This window comes from Mobula birostris, chromosome 13 (assembly GCF_030028105.1).
Source record: "Mobula birostris isolate sMobBir1 chromosome 13, sMobBir1.hap1, whole genome shotgun sequence".
Taxonomy (NCBI): Eukaryota; Metazoa; Chordata; class Chondrichthyes; order Myliobatiformes; family Myliobatidae; genus Mobula; species Mobula birostris.
The window spans coordinates 103,731,904-103,750,343 of NC_092382.1; the positions used below are offsets into that span (position 1 = coordinate 103,731,904).

At 47.0% G+C, this 18,440-nt stretch overlaps 2 protein-coding genes across 2 annotated transcripts in view; one reads left to right on the forward strand and one right to left on the reverse strand.

The window, feature by feature from the left end:
- Window positions 1–16,643, reverse strand: part of LOC140207250 (killer cell lectin-like receptor subfamily B member 1B allele C) — a 119,574-nt gene extending 102,931 nt beyond the window's left edge. The window contains exons 1-3 of the mRNA XM_072275694.1: window positions 16,371–16,643; window positions 15,556–15,627; window positions 14,241–14,360 (exon numbers count right to left, since the gene is read on the reverse strand). Coding sequence (XP_072131795.1) covers window positions 14,241–14,360; window positions 15,556–15,627; window positions 16,371–16,437 — 259 coding nt within the window. The 5' untranslated portion in view covers window positions 16,438–16,643. The remainder of the gene's footprint in view (window positions 1–14,240; window positions 14,361–15,555; window positions 15,628–16,370) is intronic.
- LOC140207251 (C-type lectin domain family 7 member A-like) overlaps window positions 1–18,440 on the forward strand; it is a 37,964-nt gene that overhangs the window by 1,847 nt on the left and 17,677 nt on the right. The window lies entirely within an intron of this gene.

Consider the following 18,440-nt stretch of genomic DNA (forward strand, 5'->3'; position numbering starts at 1 on the left):
ATGATGAAGCTGTATAAGGCACTGGTGAGGCCAAATCTGGAGTATTGTGAACGACAGCAATGCTGCAGATGCTGGAAATTCAAGCAACACACATCAAAGTTGCTGGTGAACGCAGCAGGCCAGGCAGCAACTCTAGGAAGAGGTGCAGTCGACGTTTCAGGCCGAGACCCTTCGTCAGGTCGAAGGGTCTCGGTCTGAAACATCGACTGCACTTCTTCCTAGAGATGCTGCCTAGGCTGCTGCGTTCACCAGCAACTTTGATGTGTGTTCTCTGGGGTATTGTGTTCAGTTTTGGTCACCAAATTACCGGAAGGATATAAATAAAGTTGAAAGAGTGCAGAGAAGGTTTGCAAGGATGCTGCCGGGACTTGAGAAACTCAGTTAGAGAGAAAGGTTGAATAGGTTAGGACTTTATTCCCTGGAGCGTAGAAGAAAGAGGGGAGATTTGATAGAGGTATATAAAATTATGATGGGTATTGATAGAGTGAATGCAAGCAGGATTTTTCCACTGAGGCAAGGGGAGAAAAAAAACAGAGGACATGGGTTAAGGGTGAGGGGGGAAAAGTTTAAAGGGAACATTAGCGGGGACTTCTTCACACAGAGAGTGGTGGGAGTATGGAATGAGCTGCCAGACGAGGTGGTAAATGCGGGTTCTTTTTTTAACATTTAAGAATAAATTTGACAGATACATGGATGGGAGGTGTATGGAGGGATATGGTCCGTGTGCAGGTCAGTGGGACTAGACAGAAAACGGATCGGCACATCCAAGAAGGGCCAAAAAGCCTGTTTCTGTGCTGTAGTTTCTATGGTTCTATGGTTCTAAAAGGAGGAAGCTTAAGAATGAAGTTTGGAGAGACAGAGAAAATTAGTGAGAAGGCCTTGGCGGGCAGGATTAAGGAAGCGGTCCCAACACAGAACAGCGGTGGAGCACCACTAGTCGCCGGCCGCTGACCAGGAAACCCCTCCCTTTATTCCCACTCTTTTCCTCCTGCCAGTCAGCCAATCTGCTCTCTTACCAGTAACACCATGAGTCCCTGTCTTGTTAAGCGGCCTCATGTGCGGCACACTATCAGAAGACTCTTTAGATTCTGGACTAGTTCCTGACGATTGGAGGGTGGCTAATGTAACCCCGCTTTTTCCAAAAATGAGGGAGAGAGAAACCGAGGAATTATAGACCGGTTAACCTAACATCGGTGGTGGGGAAAATGCTAGAGTCAGTTGTCAAAGATGTGATAACAGCACATATTGCAAGCGGTGAAATCATCGGATTAAGTCAGCATAAATTTATAAACGGAAAATCATGTCTGACGAATGTCATAGAATTTTTTGAGGATGTAACTAGTAGAGTAGATAGAGGAGAACTAGTGACTGTGGCGTATTTGGATTTGCGCATGCTTTTGACAAGGTCCCACACAGGAGATTAGTGGGTAAACTTAAGCACACGGTATTGGGCGTATGGTATTGATGGAGATAGAGTATTGGTTGGCAGACAGGAAGCAAAGACTGGGAATAAACGGGACTTTTCAGAATGGCGGGCAGTGAGTAGTGGGGAACGGCAAGGCTCAGTGCTGGGACCCCAGTTGCTTACAATATGTATTAATGACTTAGACGAGCGAATTAAATGCAGAATCTCCAAGTTTGCGGATGACACGAAGCTGGGCGGCAGTGTTAGCTGTGAGGAGGATGCTAACAGGATGCAAGGTGACTTGGATAGGTTAGGTGAGTGGGAACATTCATGGCAGATGCAATTTAATGTGGATAAATGTGAGGTTATCTACTTTGGAGACAAAAACAGGAAAGCAGTTCATTATCTGAATGGTGGCCGATTAGGAAAAAGGGAGGAGCAACGAGACCTGAGTGTCATTATATACCAATCATTGAAAGTGGGCATGCAGGTACAACAGGCTGTGAAAAAGGCGAATGGTATCCTGGCATTCATAACTAGAGGATTTGAGTACAGGAGCAGGGAGGTACTTCTGCAGTTGTGTAAGGCCTTGGGGAGGCAACACCTGGAGTATTGTGTGAAGTTTTGGTCCCCTAATCTGAGGAAATGCATCCTTACCATAGAGAGAGTACAAAGAAGGTTGACCAGATTGATTCCTGGGATGGCAGGACTTTCATATGATGAAAGACTGTATCGACTGGTCTAATACTCACTGGAATTTAAAAGATTGAGGTGGGATCTTATTGAAACGTATAAAATTCTAAAGGGATTGGACAGGCTAGATGTAGGAAGATTGTTCCCGATGTTGAGCAAGTCCAGAACGAGGCGTCGCAGTTTAAGGATAAAGGGGAATCCTTTTCTGACCGATATGAGGGAAAATTGCTTCACAGAGAGAGTGTGAATCTGCTGATTTCTCTGTCACAAGAAACAGTTGAGGCCAGTTGTTTAGCTATATTTAGGAGGAAGTTAGATATGGCCATTCTGGCTAAAGGGATCACGGGGTATGGAGAAAAGCCAGGTACAGGTTCTGAGTTGGATGATCAGCCATGATTGTACTGAATGGCGGTGCAGCTGGAAGGGACGAATGGCCTACTCCTGCACCTATTTTCTATGTTTCCATGTTTCTAGCGCTAGGTAATGTTAGAGATCCAGATGATTATAAGGCAAATAGGAAGGAGCTTAAGAGGGAAATTAGGAGACACAGAAGGGGCCATGAGAAGGCCTTGGCGGGCAGGATTAAGGAACCCACCAGGACATTCTTCAAATATGTGAAGAGCAAGATGATTCGACGTGAAAGAGCACGGCCTGTCAAGTGTGACAGTGGGAATGCGTGTATGGAACCGGAGGAAATAGCAGTGGTACTTAATGAATACTTTACTTCAGTATTCACTGTGGAAAAGAATCTTGGTTACTGTAGTAATGACTTGAAGCAGACTGAAAAGCTTGAGCATGGAGATATTAAGAAAGAGGATGTGCTGGAGCTTTTGGAAAGCATCAAGTTGGATAAATCGCCGGGACGGGATGAGATAGGAGCATAGAAACAGAAAACCAACAGCACAATACAGGCCCTTAAAGTTTTGCCGAACATGTCCCTACCGTAGAAATTACCAGGCTTACCCATACTAGACAGCCCATTCCACGCACTCACCACTCTCTGAGTAAAAAACATGCCCCTGACATTTCCTCTGTAGCTACTCCCCAGCACCCTAAACCTGTGTCCCCTTGTGGCAACCATTTCAGCCCTGGGGAAAAGCCTCTGACTATCCAGACGATCAATGCTTCTCATCACCTTATACATCTCTGTCAGGTCAACTGTCATCCTCCGTCGCTCCAAGGAGAAAAGGCCGAGTTCACTCAACCTATTCTCATAAGGCATGCTCCCCAATCCAGGCAACATTCTTGCAAATCTCCTCTGCACCCCTCCTGTGGTTTCCATATCCTTCCTGTAGTGAGATGACCAGAAATGAGCCCAGTACTCCAAGTGGGGTCTGACCAGAGTCCTATATAGCTAAAACATTATCTCTCGGCTCCTAAATTCAATTCCACGATTGTTGAAGGCCAATACACCGTACGCCTCCTTAACCACAGAGTCAACCTGAGCAGCTGCTTTGAATGTCCGATGGACTCGGACCCCAAGATCTCTTTGATCCTCCACACAGCCAAGACTCTTACAAACAATGCTATATCCTGCCGTGATGTTTGACCTGCCAAAATAAACCATCACACACTAATGTGGGGTAAACTCCATCTGCCACTTTTCAGCCCAGTTTGACATCCTATCAATGTCCCGTTGTAACCTCTGACAGCAATCTACACTATCCTCAACACCTCCGAAGTTTGTGTCATCAACAAACCTACTAACTCACCCATCCACTTCCTCATCCAGGTCATGTATAAAAATCACGAAGAGTAAGACAATAGACAATAGACAATAGATAATAGGTGCAAGAGTCCGCCCTTCATCCCATCGTGCTAGCACCTCCATTCACTGTGATCATGGCTGATCTGTCAGGATCTGTAAGGATCCCAGAACAGAGCCATGAGGTACTTCACTGGTTACCGACCTCCATGCAGAATATGACCGGTCTGCAACCACTCTTTGCCTCCTGTGGGCAAGCCCGTTCTGGATCCACAAAGCGATGTCCCCTTGGATCCATCGCTGATCAGGTTGCACACCCTTATTTAAACGGCCCTGCAAATTAACTTTGTACATATGCCTGCTAAACGGAGGTTTAAGTATTAATTGGTAATCGTGGACATGGTTTTCAGATGGGAGGAGGCCTATCCAACTGGGAGGAATGATGTCAGAACTGTGGTGAACATATTTATGAAAGAAATTATACCTAGGTTTGGAATTCCCCTAGGGTAAATAGCGACTGGGGAGCCCATTTTACAAATAAATTAGCACAGGGACTGTAGGAAGCCTTGGGGTTCCATTAGAAATTGCAAATCCCCTACCAGCCTCAGCCCTCAGGTATGGTGGAAAGAGCAAAAAGGGAAATAAAAGCGACTTTGACAAATGTTTGTCAGCAAAACGGTCTCGGACGGCAAGAGGCAATGCCCTTAGTAATGTACACGATGTGAAATCAGAAGGATAGAAATACAAGACTTACCCCTCATTAAATATTGATGGGGCTGCCTATGACAGCAGGAACTGAGCCTCCCATGACACCAGAAAAAAATAGTGCTAATATACAATGATAAGAAAACACTAAAATACGCACAAGCATTGCGTCAGGGGGCAGGGAAATTGTATGAGAGGGTCCAATTAACCCAGGCACCTTTAACTGAAGGTAACATGCATCCATTAAGCCGGTAGACAGAATAAATGAGAGATCGGTAAATAAAGACTCTTTCTCTCCCAGGTGGATGAAGACCCATACAGCCGTTAAGGTGAAGAAGAGACCAGACTGAACACATGTCAGCAGGCGCAGGTTTCACTACGACAGGGAGGAAATAAAATACCGAACAGGTCAAATCTTCCCAGAGAGAGAGAGAGGAACGGCTCTGAGAACCAAGAACAAAGTGTTAGTGAGAGACCGGAACATAAATTTATTTTAACCTGCACCTCATGTTATATACATGGTGACAGATTATTAACAAAATATATGCTCAATAGAGGACTCATATGAAGGAAGTAGGGGCGATAATCATATTGGGGGTGGGATTGATTGATTACCTAACAGCGTGGGAAGCAAATACAAAGAAACAGGAAAGTGGAGAAGAAGTATTAGCCTAAGAAGGAGGGGTCTGTGCGTTACTAGGGAACTAATGTTGCACCTGTATCCCCGATGCCTCTGAAAATATAACTGATCAGCACATAAAGGTGAAGATAGAGGACATTAGGAAGATAGAGAAACTGTTCAAGAATCTTGGTCCGGGGAAAAATTGGTGGGAGATAATAAAGGGTTGGTTTTCTGGCTGGCGAGGCTGGGTAACGCATGGAATAGTTGCAGTCGCGATGATATGTGTTTAGGGTGTTGTGTATGTGCAGCATTGCAATTCTGCTGTTATCATTTAATGAAGGTAGCCTTGTCTGGCCCTCAGAAGGTCTCTATGGTACCCCAAAGGATGAAAGGACAGCAAGGAACATTGGTGGGGTGCAGAGCTGTACCCAGGGAAGGAGAGTCTCTTCCCCTTCTGAGCTCCCTGATGAGGAGGAGGATGCAGTACCCCAGTAAGGAGTGTTAATCTAGAAGATTAACAAGGAGGGAACAGTGGAAGAAAATATCAAGACCTTGCATTGTATTGGGCATTGGGGGCTAATGATTTGTTTTAAAATGTGCATTCAAAGTCCACAATAGTTTAACTGTAACTAATGTACTCTGTGTAACTGAACTGTGCCCTGCAACCGAGTTATAAAAATAACTGCATCTGTACCTTTTTTTCTGAGAATTTTCATATGCCTGCGGTTGAGTCAGCTGGGCTCATATGTTTTTTGAGAACTAACACTTAAGGAAAATGTGTTGCTGCTCAAGAACATATTTTTGTTACTTCCCTATTCTGTAGCATTCTCTGGAAATGCTCGACGAAGGTTCAAATAAGGAATTATCTGGTCGTACAATGTCCTGAGGCACGTGACCTTTACTTCAGTAAAAAAAAATCCAACTATGTGTCTCTCGTCACGTCCCACTGATGTATAAATATGACTGAGTTTCCTTGTTTGAGGGAGCTCCAGGATCCCGCTTTTCGGTTCTAGGCTCCCCATGATATCATGTGACGAATAAAGAATATTCGACGGCACTCTCCCTCCGGGTCCGAGTATTCCTTTTCCGCTACAATTTCTCAACATACTATCTCATCTGGCATTTCCCTGCCCACTCTCCAGAACTGACCATGTCCCTCTGTAACTTTTCCGTTTCTTCAACAGTTCCTGCTCCTCCACCTATCTTGGTGTCATCCGTAAAATAGGCACACCTCCGAAGATTATTACCACCACACACATGTAGCCATATAACCATAGATCAATTACAGCAAGGAAAGAGGCCATATCGGTCCTTCTAGTCCGTATCGAACGCTTACTCTCACCTATTCCCACCAACATGCACTCAGCCCATAGCCCTCCATACGTTTCCTGTCCATATACCTGTCCAATTGTTCTTTCAATGACAATATCGAACTTGCCTACACCACTTCTACTGGAAGCTCGTTCCACAGAGCCACCACCCTCTGAGTAAAGACGTCCCCCCACCCCCGTGTTTGCCGTGAACTTTTGCACCCTAACTCTCAAGTCATGTCCGCTTGTTTGAATCTCCCCTACTATCCTACTGAAACCTTCTATTTGTGACTTTGTATGAACTTTTAACATCATTTTTTTTTTCACCCCAGCTCCACGATCTGCTCTGGCACTCTGGTTCCCATATCCCTGCAAATCAGGTTTAAACCCTCCCCAACAGCACTAACAAACCTCCCTGCAAGGATATTGTTCCCCTTGAAGTTCAAGTGTAACCCATCTCTCTTGTACAGGTCCCTCCTGCCCGAGAAGATGTCCCACTGTTACTGAAATCTGAAACTCTGCCCCTTACACCAGTTCCTCAGCCACGTGTTAATCCGCCAGAGCATCCGTTACCACCCCTGAGGTCCTGCTTTTTAACTTCCTACCAAGCTCTCTATACTCACACTTCAGGACCTTCTGACTCTTTCTTCCTACGTCATTGGTACCGATGTGCACCATGACTTCTGGCTGTTCACCCTCCCACTTTAGAATGCTGTGCAAGCGATCAGAGACATCCCTGACCCTGGCACCCAGGAGGCAGCAAACTATCCGGGAATTTCTGTCACGTCAACAGAATCTCTTTTCTGTACGGCTATCTATCGTGTGCCCTATCACTACCGCTCTCATCTTTTTCCACCCTCCCTTCTGCACTGCAGAACCAGACTCAGTGCCAGAGATCCGGCTGCCTCAGCGTGTCCCAGGTCAGTCAAACGCCGCAACAGTATCCAAATCGGTATAGAACATAGAACATAGAATAGTACAGCACAGCACAGGCCCTTCGGCCCACAATGTTGTGCCGACCCTCAAACCCTGCCTCCCATATAAGCCTCCACCTTAGATTCCTCCATATACCTGTCTAGTAGTCTCTTAAACTTCACTAGTGTATCTGCCTCCACCACTGATTCAGGCAGTGCATTCCACGCACCAACCACTCTCTGAGTAAAAAAAACCTTCCTCTAATATCCACCTTGAACTTCCCACCCCTGACCTTAAAGCCATGTCCTCTTGTATTGAGCAGTGGTGCCCTGGGGAAGAGGCGCTGGCTAGCCACTCTATCTATTCCTCTTATTATCTTGTACACCTCTATTATGTCTCCTCTCATCCTCCTTCTCTCCAAAGAGTAAAGCCCTAGCTCCCTTAATCTCTAATCATAATGCATACTTCATAAACCAGGCAGCATTCTGGTAAATCTCCTCTGTACCCTTTCCAATGCTTCCACATCCTTCCTATAGTGAGGTGACCAGAACTGGACACAGTACTCCAAGTGTGGCCTAACCAGAGTTTAATAGAGCGCATCATTACATCGCGACTCTTAAACTCTATCCCTCGACTTATGAAAGCTAACACCCCATAAGCTTTCTTAACTGCCCTATCCACCTGTAAGGCAACTTTCAGGGATCTGTGGACATGTACCCCGAGATCCCTCTGCTCCTCCACACTACCAAGTATACTTGTTGTGGGAATTTCATCCAATTCTGCTCTACCGTCGATCCATCTAGCTTACTTTTCCAATCGACTTCGGACACTTCCTCTCTCATGCCACTGTAATTTCATTTGCTCCTCTGAAATATTGACACACCTGACACCAAATTCTGCTTTTCAAATTTGAAACTGAACTTAATCGCCTCAGGTTCATTACACAGCACCCAGTCTGAAACAGTTGATCCTCTGATGGGCTTATGGACAAGTTGATCCAAAAAGCCATCCCGTGGGCATTCTATAAACAGCCTCTCCTGTGATCCAGTACCTCCCTGACTTCCCCACTTTAATATTGAAATCCCTCATGAATATCCTGACAATTCTCTCCCACATGCTTTCTTTCTATTACTAGCTGTAACGTGGAGTCCACATCCCGGCTGCTGTTTGGAGGCCCGTATATACCTGCTATTAGTGTCTTTTTAACCTTGCCATTTCTTAACTTCACAAAGAAGTTGAGAAACAGGACCTCAAAGGTAGTAATGCCGGGATTACTCCCTGCGCCACGTGACAGTGAGTATAGGAATGAAATGAGGTGGAGGATAACTGAGTGGCTGAGGGATTGGAGCTGGGGGCAGTGATTTATACTTCCGGACCACTGGAACTTCTTCTGGGGCAGGTGTAAAATGCACAAAAATGAAGGGTTGCACTTGAATCCGAGGGGGCCCAATATTCTGCGGAACGGTTTGCTAAGACTATTGGGGAGAGTTTAAACTGGAATTGCTGGAGGTTGAGAACCAAACTGAAGTGATGCAGGAAACAAAGGTTTGCTCACAAACAGAGAAAACATGGGGAAAGTGCTAAATGGAGGATAGGCAGATGATAGAGAAGGGACGCGCTCTGACCAATGGGTTGAGATGTGTCAAAATTAATGTGAGGTGCATTGTGAATAAAGCGGAGGAGATTAGAGCAAGGATCAGAACTCGTAACTACGATGTTGTGGCCATTGCAGAGAGTTGGATGGTGCAGGAGCAGGAATGGCTACTTCAGGTGCCAGGTTGTATATGTTTCAGGAAGGACAGGGAGCGAGGCAAAATAGTTCAGTGCGTGGCCGTTGATCAGAGATAGGGTAACGGCTGCAGATTAGGAGGAAGTCATGGAGGGGTTGTCTACGGAATCTATGTGAGTGGAAGTTATGAATAGGAAGGGATCAATAACTCTAATGGGTGTTTTTTTTTTTATCTACCACCCAATATTAACAGGGACATCGAGGAGAAGATACAGAGACGGATTCTGGAAAGGAGCAATAATAGCAGGGTTGTTGTGGTAGGAGATTTGAATTGCCCAAAACAATGATTGACATATCCCTGGAGTGAGGGGTTTAGATGGGGTACGATTTGTTAGGTGTGTTCAGTAGTGTTTCTTGACATAATATGTACATAGGCCTACAATAGGAGAGGCTGTACTTTATCTGATATTGGGAAATTAACCTGGCCAGGTGTCAGGTCTCTCAGTGGGAGAGCATTTCCGAGATAGTGATCACAATTCTATCTCCTTTACCACAGCATTGGAGAGGGATAGGAACAGACGAATTTGGGAAATGTTTAATTAGAGTAAGAGAAATATGAGGGTTTCAGGCAGGAATTTTGAAGATAAGTTGGAAACAGGTGATCTCGGGGAAACGTACGGAAGAAAGTTGGCAAATGTTCAGGGCATATTTGCGTGGGGTTCTGAGTACGTACGTTCCAATGAGACATGGAAAGAATGGTGAGGTACTAGTTCCGTGGTGTACAAAGGCTGTTGTAAATCTAGTCAAGAAGAAAAGAGGAGCTTACGAAAGGTTCAAAAAACTTTGTAATATTTTTATAAATGACCACCATGTGGAAGTGGAGGGATGAGTTAGCAAATTTGCTGTTGACACAAAGGTTGGAGGTGTTATGGATAGCGTGGAGGTCTGTCAGAGGTTACTGTGGGATATTGATCGGATGCAAAACTGGACTGAGAAATGGCAGATGGAGTTCAAAGCAGGTAAGTGTGAGGTGGCTAATTTCGGAAGGTCAAATACGATGGCAGAATATATCATTAATGGCAAGACTCTTGGCAGTGTGGAGGATCAGAGGGATCTGGGGTCCGAGTCCAAAGGACACTCAAAGCTGCTACGCAGGTTGACTCTGTGGTTAAGAAGGCATACGGTGCATTGGCCTTCATTATTAGTGGCACTGAGTTTAGGAGCCGAAGGTAATGTTGCAACTATGTAGAGCCTTGGTCAACCGTACTTGGAATACTGTGCTCAGTTCTCGTCACCTTACAACAGGAAGGACGTGGAAACCATAGAAAGGGTGCAGAGATTAACAAGGATGTTGTCTGGACTGGGGAGCATGCCTTATGAGAATAGGTTGAGTGAACTTGGCCTTTTCGCCTTGGAGCGACGGAGGACGAGGGTTGACCTGATAGAGGAACTCAGGTTAATGAGAGGCATTGATCGTGTGGATAATCAGAAGCTTTTCCAAAGGGATGAAATGGCTAGCACGACAGGGCACAGTTTAGAGGTGCTTGGAAACAGGAACAGAGGAAATTTTAGAGGTAAGTTTGTTTTAATGCAGAGTGTGGTGAGTGCGTGGAATGGTCTCCCGGCGGCGATAGTGGAGGCGGAAACGATAGGGTTTTACTTAAGTGAATTCTGGATAGCTACATGGGACTTTGAAAACTGGTGTACAAAGACTGTAATAAATCTAGTCAAGAAGAAAATAAATGCTTATAAATGTTTTCGCGAGCTAGATAATGTTAGACATCGAGAAAATTATAAGGCTAAAAGGAAGAAGCTTAAGAAGGAAATTAGGAGAGCCAGAAAGGAAGATGAGAAGGCCTTGGCGGGCAGGATTAAAGAAGCGGTCCCAACACAGAACCTTTGTGGAACACCACTAGTCGCCGGCCGCTGACCAGGAAACCCCTCCCTTTATTCCCACTCTTTTCCTTCTGCCAGTCAGCCAATCTGCTCTCTTACCAGTAACACCATGGGTCCCTGTCTTGTTAAGCGGCCTCATGTGCGGCACACTATCAGAAGACTCTTTAGATTCTGGACTAGTTCCTGACGATTGCAGGGTGGCTAATGTAACCCCCTCTTTTTAAAAAAAGGAGGGAGAGAGAAACCGGGGAATTTTAGAACGGTTACCCTAACATCGGTGGTGGGGAAAATGCTAGAGTCATTTATCAAAGGTGTGATAACAGCACATTTGGAAAGTGGAGAAATCATCGGACAAAGTCAGCATGGATTTGTAAAAGGAAAATCATGTCTGAAGAATTTGATAGAATTTTTTGAGGATGTAACTAGTAGAGTAGATAGGGGAGAACCAGTGGTTGTGGTGTATTTGGATTTGTAAATTTTTTTGACACGGTCCCACACAGGAGATTAGTGGGCAAACTTGAAGCACACGGTATTGGAGGTATGGTATTGATGTAGATAGAGAATTGTTTGGCAGACAGGAAGCAAAGAGTGGGAATAAACGGGACCTTTTCAGAATGGCAGGCAGTGACTAGTGGGGTACCGCAAGGCTCAGTGCTGTGACCCCAGTTGTTTACAATATATATTAATGACATAAACGAGGGAATTAAATGCAACATCTCCAAGTTTGCGGATGACACGAAGCTGGGCGGCAGTGTTAGCTGTGAGGAGGATGCTCAGAGGATGCAGGGTGATTTGGACAGGTTGCATGAGTGGGAAAATGCATGGCAGCTGTGATTTAATGTGGATAAATGTGAGGTTATCCAATTTGGTGGCAAAAACAGGAAAGCCGTTTATTAAATGAATGGTGACCGATTAGGAAAAGGGGAGGTGCAACGAGACCTGGTGTCATTATACACCAGTCATTGAAAGTGGGCATGCAGGTACCGCAGGCAGTGAAAAAGGCGAATTGTATGCTGGCATTCATAGCAAGACAATTCGAGTACAGGAGCAGGGAGGTACTACTGCAGCTGTACAGGGCCTTGGTGAGACCACACCTGGAGTATTGTGTGAAGTTTTGGTCCCCTAATCTGAGGAAAGACATTCTTGCCATAGAGGGAGTACAAAGAAAGTTCACCAGATTGATTCCTGGGAGGGCAGAACTTTCATATGATGAAAGACTGGATCGACTGGTCTAATACTCTTGGAATTTAGAAGATTGAGGGGGGATCTTATTGAAACGTATAAAATTCTAAAGGGTTTGGACAGGCTGGACGCAGGAAGATTGTTCCCGATGTTGAGCAAGTCCAGGACGAGGCGTTGCAGTTTAAGGATAAAGGAGAATCCTTTTAGGACCGATATGAGGGAAAATTTCTTCACAGAGAGAGTGGTGAATCTGTGGAATTCTCTGTCACAGGAAACATTTGAGGCCAGTTGATTGTCCATATTTAAGAGGGAGTTAGCTATGGTTCATGTGGGTAAAGGGATCAGCGGGTATGGAAAGAAGGCAGGTACAGGGTTCTGAGTTGGATGATCAGCCATGATTATACTGAATGGCGGTGCAGGCTCTAAGGGACGAATGGCCTACTCATGCACCTATTTTCTATGTTTCTATGCTTCTAGAGCTAGGTAATGTTAGAGATCAAGATGATTATAAGGCTAATAGGAAGGAGCTTAAGAAGGAAATTAGGAGAGCCAGAAAGGGCCATGCGAAGGCCTTGGCGGGCAGGAGTAAGAAAAGCCCCAAGACATTCTACAAATATGTGAAGAGCTAGAGGATAAGAAGTGAAAGAATAGGGCCTGTCAATTGTGACAGTCGGAAAGTATGTATGGAACCGGAGGAAATAGCAGAGGTTCTTAATGAATACTTTACCTCAGTATTCACTATGGAAAAGTATCTTGGTGATTGTAGTGATGACTTGCAGCACACTGAAAAGCTTGAGCAGGGAGATATTAAGAAAGAGGATGTACTGGAGCTTTTGGAAAGCATCAAGTTGGATAAATCGCCGGGACCGGATGAGATAGGAGCATAGAAACAGAAAACCTACAGCACAATACAGGCCCCGAGAGTTTTGCCGATCATGTCCTTTCCATAGAAATTACTAGGCTTCCCACACTCGGCAGCCCATTCCACGCACTCACCACTCTCTGAGTAAAAAAAAACATGCCCTTGACATCTCCTCTGCACTTACCCCAAAGCACCCTAAACCTGTGTCCTCTTGTAGCAACTATTTCAGCCCTGGAGAAAAGCCTCTGACTATCCACACGATCAATGCCTCTAATCACCTTGTACATCTCTGTCCGGTCACCTGTCATCCTCCGTCGCTTCAAGGAGAAAAGACCGAGTTCACTCAACCTATTCTCATAAGGCATGCTCCCCAATCCAGGCAACATCCTTGTAAATCTCCTCTGCATCCCTGCTGTGGCGCCCATATCCTTCCTGTAGTGAGGTGACCAGAAATGAGCCCAGTACTCCAAGTGGGGTCTGAGCAGAGTCCTATATAGCTACAACATTATCTCTCGGCTCCTAAATTCAGTTCCACTCTTTGCCTTCTTCGGGCAATACAGTTCTGGATCCACAAAGCGATGTCCCCAAGGATCCCATGCCTCTTTACTTTCTCAATAAGCCTTGCATGGGGTACCTTATCAAATGCCTTGCTGAAATCCATATAGACTACATCGGCTGCTCTTCCTTCATCAGTGTGTTAAGTCACATCCTCAAAAAATTTAATCAGACTCGTAAGGCAAGACCTGGCCTTGACTGAGCCATGCTGACTATTCCTAATCATATTATACCTCCTCAAATATTAATAAATCCTGCCTCAGGATCTTCTCCATCAGCTTACAAACCACTGAGGTAAGACGCAGTAGTCTATAATTTCCTGGGCTATGTCGGCTCCCCTTACTGAATAAAGGAACAACATCCTCAACCCTCCGATCCTCTAGGACCTCTCCCGTCCCCATTGATGATGCAAAGATGACAACTGTGTACAGTTATGTACCATACACTTGGAGAATCGAGGATCGGACCGCACAGGTCTAATGAGAGTGGAGAAAGGGATTTAACTGGGGTGCCGAGTGACAACGTTTTGTTACCCAGATGGTGGTCAGTATGTACAACTAGCTGATAGAGGAAGCGGTCGAAGCAGATGCATCAGAAACTTGGTCACTCTGGTGCATGACACGTGACCCCGTTAAATGACGTCATTTCTACGAACCCTGACCTGTACTTGCAGTGGGTGACAGCCCGCCGGGCTCCGATGCAATGGGAGGATCTTCGTCCTCATCGATGCGGGGTTCCTCTTTCCGAAAGTTCAGCTCTGAGTAGGTCGAGTTCAGACCGGCTGGGAGAGAGAGTCAGACAGTCAGATGAGGGACAGAGTGAGAGCGGTAGAGAATGGGGGAGGGAGTTGGGGAGAGACAGAAGAGAGCGGGTGCGAGGCAAGAAAGAGAGAGGGTTAAGTGAGGGGAGAGAAGGAGTTAGAAAGTGAGAGAGATGGTGAGGGAGAAGGGGAATGACAGGACAGAGACGTGGATATAGAGAAAAGGCAAAAACAATGGACAGAGAGGAGACCGCGATGTGGGCATTGGGGAGGAAATACGAGAGAAAGAATGGGGAAAGAGAAAGGAGAGGGGTACAGGGGGAGAGTGTGTTGGGTGAGAGCGGAGTGAGACGTGTGAGAGATGAAAACAAGGGGTAGGAGAAGGGAGAGGGATGGAGAAGAGAGAAGAGGACATTTGCAGAGAGCGGGGACAGAGCAGTAGGAAGAGCGTCGTGGAGCGCGAGAGAGGGGTGGATATAGAGGAGGACAAGGCGTGGAGGGGAGATCAGAGGTAAACTTAGGGATAGAGAGGGGTGGGAAGAACGGGAGGGGTGGACGGGGGAGGGTTGAGAGTGAGCAGAGAGAGAGGGATAGATTGCGGGGGGGGGTCGAGAGTGGTGGAGACGATGACTGTGATAAAGGAAAGACGGAAAAGAGATGGGGTAATGGGAGAATGCGAAGACAACAGGACAATAGGGGAAATTGTGTGAGAGAAGGGCAGGGGAGACAGGCAGAGAGCAGATGAGGTGAGAGAAGGTGAGGGAGGTGAGATAAGCGGAAAGAAGGAAAAGAGAGTGGGGTTAGAAGACGGAGCTTAGAGTGGTTAAGGTTTTTATAACACTCCTTTCTCACCGGCGCTCCCACTGTGTCCCCACACAACACCCCTACGCGGCGCTATCTCATCTCCACCACCCCTGCCACACAGCGCTCGCTCCTCATTGCCCCTGCCTCCACACGGCACATCCCATGCTATCTCTCCCCACCGACCCTTCCCACAGCAATCTCTCCTCAAAGCATCCCACAACGCTCCCTCTATTCCGCCCCTCCAAGGGCGCAACACTCCTCACCGACCATCAAAGAGAGATCCCTCCTCCTCGCATTTCGCGCGCGTTCCCCCCGTCTTTTTTTTTTCGGGTCAACTATGCGCTGCCCTGAGATCTCTCGGCAGCATTGGACAAATCAGCTAAACAGTCAAACCAACCAAGAAAAAACTGACCTCCATCTGTCCGGACCAGGGGCTCAGAAACGGTCTTGAAATTAATTTCAACGCACGATAAATCAGGTTCAGCTAGGACCAGAACATCTAGGGTCAGACACAGTGTGAAGTCCCCCACACAGTCCAATCGCACACTCCCGGGGTCAGACACAAAGTGAGACACCCTCCACACCGTCCCGTCACACACTCCCGGGGTCAGACACAGAGTGAGGCACCCTCCACACCGTCCCGTCACACACTCCCGGGGTCAGACACCGAGTGAATCTCCCTCCACACAGTCCGATCGCACACTCCCGGGGTCAGACACAAAGTGAGACACCCTCCACACCGTCCCGTCACACACTCCCGGGGTCAGACACAAAGTGAATCTCCGTCGACACAGTCCCATCGTAAACTCCCGGGGTCACACACAGAGTGAAGCTCCCTCCGCACCGTCGTATCACACTCTCCCGGGGTCAGACAGAGAGTGAATCTCCCTCCACACAGTCCCATCACATACTCCCGGGGTTAGACAAAGAGTGAATCTCCCTCCGCACGGTTGTATCACACACTCCCAGTGTCAGACAGAGAATGAATGTCCCTCCGCACCGTCCCATCACACACTCCCGGGGTCAGACACAGAGTGAATCTCCCTCCACACCGTCCCATCACACACTCCCGGGGTCAGACACAGAGTGAATCTCCTTCCGCTCCGTCCCATCACACAATCCCGGGGTCAGGCACAGAGTGAATCTCCCTCCACACCGTCCCGTCACACACTCCCGGGGTCAGGCACAGAGTGAATCTCCCTCCCTCCGCCCCTCTGCTCCACTCACCTCGTGAAGGAGACCGTGACTCCGTTTTTGTGAACTTCACGTTCATGTAAGTCTCTCTGTCGTCCATCTTGTCGAGGATTCTCTGCGCTCTCAGCTCAGAAAGGGGAACGAAATGTTGTCAGAGGAAGCCGTGTCGACACCGGGTCAGACCGGCGCCAGCAAACAGCGGAGGAAGGGCTGATAAAGAGACAGGCCGAGAGCAGGGGGGCGGAGATTCAGGGTGTGAGAGCTTGTGTTCTCCAGAGGGGAGAGTAGCGGTGGAAGGAGCTGTGATTGTGAGGTTGGGAAGGGGGTTCGGAGAGAAAAAATGGGTGACTGCCAACAGAAAGGGGGGAGCCGCGAGAAAGTGGAGGGGGGGGGCGGGTTGAGGGTCAGGTGCAGGAGAGAATCGGTATAGAGAGGGGGGAAATAGTTGGGGATATTTGAAGGGAAATTAGGGGAGAAAGGAGTAAAGCAGAGGGAGACCTGACGGGGAAAAGAAAGAGAGAGAGAGAGAGAGGGGGACATGGAGGGAGCGATAATTATGAGAGGGAGCAGAGAGAGTGCTGCAGAGAGGACGGAGGGATAAATGAGAGGGACGTTGGAGGAAGATAGAGAGAGAAGGGAGGGAGAAAAGAGTGGAAGAAGAGGATTGGAGAGAGATGTAATGAATGAAGAAAGACTGAAAGAATTTCAAGTGATGAAAGACTGGATCGACGAGGCTTACACTCGTTGGAATTTAGACGATTGAGGTGGGATCTTATTGAAATGTGTAAAATCCTAAAGGGACTTTGACAGGCTAGATGCAGGAAGATTGTTCCCGCGGTTGGGGAAGTCCAGAACGAGGGATAATAGTTTTAGGATAACGGGGAAGCCTTTTAGGACCGAGATGTGGAAAAACTACTTCACACAGAGAGTGGTCAATCTCTGGAATTCTCTGCCACAAGAAGCAGTTCAGGCCAGTTCATTGCTGATATTTAAGAGCGAGTTAGATATATGCTTTGTGGCTAAAAGGATCAGGGGGTATGGAGAGAAGGCAGGTACGGGATTCTGAGTTGGATGATCAGCTATGAACATTCTGAATGGTGGTGCAGGTTCGAAGGGCCGAATGATCTGCTCCTGCACCTCTTTTCTATGTTTCTATGTTTCTATGTGTCTCTCATGCAGATCACACCTATTTTCTATGTTTCTATGTTTCTATGTGTCTCTCATGCAGATCACCTATTGTCTGGGAGAATTTTATCCCAAGGTACAAACACACATGGAGAACAAGTGAGCCCCCACCATCCGAGGGAAATGAAGAACTCCCCACAGTCTCTCTCTCTCTCTCTCGCTCTCTCTCTCTCTCTCTCTCTCTCTCTCTCTCTCTCTCTCTCTTTCTCCGTCTCTGTCTCTCTCTCTCTCTCTCTCTCTCTCTCTCTCTCTCTCTCTCTCTCTCTCTTTCTCCGTCTCTCTCTCTCTCTCTCTCTCTCTCTCTCTCTCTCTCTTTCTCTCTCTACTAATGGGTATGTGGACAATGATGTTTACAGGAAACCAACGCGCGCTGATCGGCATCTATGGTTTGACTCTCATCTCCAATTAGAGCATAAGTTGGGGGTTATCGGTATTTCAGAGAAGTCCAGAAAGCGGACGGCGACACTGACTGATTCTTCATCGAAGCAGCAAAAAAAAAAAAAAAAAAGCTGGGAAGTCAGCCCAACAGAGGGAGTTCAGGAGCTCTTTCAAACACGCTCCATTACTTCTTGTCTATCCCTTTCTTGTCTATCCATTACCATAATGTTCAATCGACCGCAGCAGATCTTGACTTCTGCCGTGTGAACACTAGGGGGCAGCACAGACTGCAGGCCGCGCCACACCGCCCTCACGTTGTGCAGCTCCTTCATTTCCTCTGCCAGAGAGCAACATTTGTGTCATCAGGAAACCTACCAATATATTACTCCACTTTCTCATCAACGACATTTATAAAAATCACGAAGACTGAGGGTCACAGAACAGATCCCTGACGCACTCCACTGGTGACCGACCTCCATGCGGAATATGACTCGAGTACAACCACTCTTTGCCTTCTGTGGGCAAGCCAGTTCTGTAGAC